At 32.5% G+C, this 2,626-nt stretch overlaps 1 protein-coding gene across 13 annotated transcripts in view; it reads left to right on the top strand.

Annotated features, from left to right (window-relative positions):
* LOC122255340 (uncharacterized) overlaps positions 1-2,176 on the top strand; it is a 30,460-nt gene extending 28,284 nt beyond the window's left edge. For 5 of the 13 annotated variants that reach the window (XM_086546105.1, XM_086546101.1, XM_086546107.1 and 2 more), the window contains 2 exons: positions 1-231; positions 1,185-2,176. The exon at positions 1-231 is cut by the window's left edge and continues 65 nt beyond it. In XM_086546105.1, the coding sequence (XP_086402231.1) occupies positions 1-231; positions 1,185-1,292 (339 nt within the window). In that variant the 3' untranslated portion in view covers positions 1,293-2,176. Of the gene's footprint in view, positions 232-1,181 lie in introns of all 13 variants that reach the window. The other 8 variants (XM_086546104.1, XM_086546097.1, XM_086546099.1 and 5 more) reach the window with 3 other exon arrangements.
* Positions 2,177-2,626: the final 450 nt, after the last annotated feature.

Raw genomic sequence — 2,626 nt, 5'->3', positions numbered from 1 at the left:
AGATCCAACAAGGACAGTAGTAGTAATCGGGCCGGAGATGGTGAGAACCATGACGAAGGTGATGAGGGTGAACCTGGCAATAGCAAACCTGGAAGCACAGCCACAATCCGCAGAGTCATCAAGAAACCCAAGAATGTAAGCCATGTTAATCGCCTAGCATTGAAGCCACGTGTTATTAGAAAGCCAGCACAGAAACTGCTCAGAGATCCAAAAGAAGCTGATAAGGACAAGGTATGTTTTAGTTTTTGAGGAGGTTATTTTAAGAAGATTTACTTTTCTATAGTCATGTAGTTGTTGCATGGAAATATCTTATGAAGTCAGCTAATAAATGTTTATGCATCATCAAGAAGAGATTGACTAGACCTAAATTAAATGAGTAAATTTAAAGATTCATTTTTTTTTATAGAGTGTAAATTGAAGTTTGTATAGGTAGATTAGGATTCGGTCACTAGAAAAAGGGAGTTGTAATTGGTAGAATAGTAGCCTACCATATCCTCTTTGAAATAGCTAACTTTTAAGTTATTGTTGTGTAGTAAGTCTCATATGGATGAGATAGTGGCTGCACAACCTGCATTTTCAGCGCATGATTGATATTTTTTCATTAGTCAAGGTGAGTGATCAAATGGAAAATTGAAATTGACAAGTTGAAAACTAGCTTGTCTCTAAATGCAAGTAATTAAATAATTTAATGGAAGACTTCATTACAACTAACATTAGAAAATTCATCAGATGTTCATGTCCAATTTGAAAATTAATTATGATATTGAACTCTGTATGTTTTTTCTTACTTTCTTCAGACCTTGGTATCTAGGTTAGGAAATAGGATTTTTAAAATCATAAATTTACTCTATAGTCTGATTTTTTTGTGATGTCATAGGGAAGATGTAATAAATTTGAAATTTGACCATTTCTCCTCTGAGTATTTATGTATGTTTATGCACTTCATGCATATATTGTACAGCAGTTTTCTCCATACTTTTGTTTACATAGCATAAATTCATACAGGTTAGATATCTTATCCAACATTTTTAGTTTTCTCTCCTTAAGCAATGTATTGTTTTTTCTTTTATGTATTACCACATGAGGACAACATACACTCATCATTAGTTGTTGTTGTTGTTGTTGTCCCCCTTTCCTTCCTTCTTTGCAAAGCACCCACAAGACATTTTTCTTTGCTTTAGCAGGATCCTCCAGCCTCGCAGTCTAGTAAAGATGGAGGGTCGCCACCAAAGGAAGAGAAGCCTTCGAATGCCTCCTCAGATTCTAATAGGAGACCTTCAAGAACATTTTGAGATACTTAAAGAGAATTTACTGGAGGATATTAGTGCAAAATTACTGTAATATACATCAGTAACTCCAGAATAATAAGGATTGTTTCATGTGTTTGAAAAATTGTGGCAATGCAAGTAATAGCTTGTAGTTAGAAGTGTTTTATAGATGAAAATATCTAAAGGAATCAATTATATATTTTTTTTCTTTTTTCATGTTATTTTATAACAGACATTTAGAACAAGGTTATTTTCTTTTGATTGAATTTTAAAAATTATTGTTGTTTCCTTACAATTGCTTTTGGAGTACTTTTATGAATAGATTATATTTGAAAATATTTTCTTTGGATAGTCCATTATAGGATGTTACATGCAGTTCCTTGCAACAAATAGAATTGAGATGTTAAAATGTAAAGAAAACTACAAGCTCTGCTAATGTTTTCTTAATGTGACACTTCAGTGCTGCAATCTGAAATGTAAAGATTGCCCTTTGTTAAGAGCAGTCATCTGTTGATGTAGATAGTAGCAAGTAAGTCTGGAGATGTTTATATTCTCAGAGTTATTAGAGTGTGCCTTTTGTCAATTTCCGACAAAACATGTTACTAGATTTTAAAATTTATTTTGCAATAATTTCTTTTGACATTGTTTGTCTTCAGTTTATATGCGTAATGTCTATGCATAGTGATTTCCTATACATGCCTGCCTTCTTGGACATGTAACCTGTTCTGTTTTCTTTTCTTTTGTTTCTCTCATGCAATATTAAAAATGTGAGTGTAGGTATTTATTTGATGATTTCAGAGTGCAGTTATCTAATTTCACTCCCCTCTCTTCAGAGGTTATGTTTACTGATTTTACTCAGACTAAGGATGTGCTTCTGTACCAATAAACAGTGATGAACCAATCTATAATGGCTGTTTTATAATCAAAATATGAAATAACCCTTATCTTTTGTTGTATTTTATAAAATGTGGTAGATGGTGTGATTCCTTGTACAAGAATGTTTTTTTTTCTATATTAACTCATTGCGGACAGGGGATAGTCTCCAGGATGGGTTTTATTTCAGAGCGAGGCAGCTTGAAGCATCATAATTTGAATCTTCCCACTCTCTTTCAGTCACTCATTATAAAACTAGAGCCATTTTTGTGTTTTATTTTTTGTGTGTTTTATTATGTTTAGAGACTTATATATGACAGGCTCTATCAAGGCTACATTTGACTAAAATTTCAATATATGATCCATATCAGCTTATTATTTTCTTTATACTAAGTATGATAGAAGTACTGCTGTCATATGGGAGGGCAAAAAGAAACTATTTTTTTGTATTTTTGGGCCGTCATGAACAAATAGGAAACATATAA

This window comes from Penaeus japonicus, unplaced genomic scaffold (assembly GCF_977035675.1).
Source record: "Penaeus japonicus unplaced genomic scaffold, GWHDUDI00000001_assembly GWHDUDI00000017, whole genome shotgun sequence".
NCBI classification, from domain to species: Eukaryota; Metazoa; Arthropoda; class Malacostraca; order Decapoda; family Penaeidae; genus Penaeus; species Penaeus japonicus.
The sequence above is the reverse complement of the archived record's forward strand: the minus strand, read 5'-3'. Positions and strand labels throughout refer to the sequence as shown.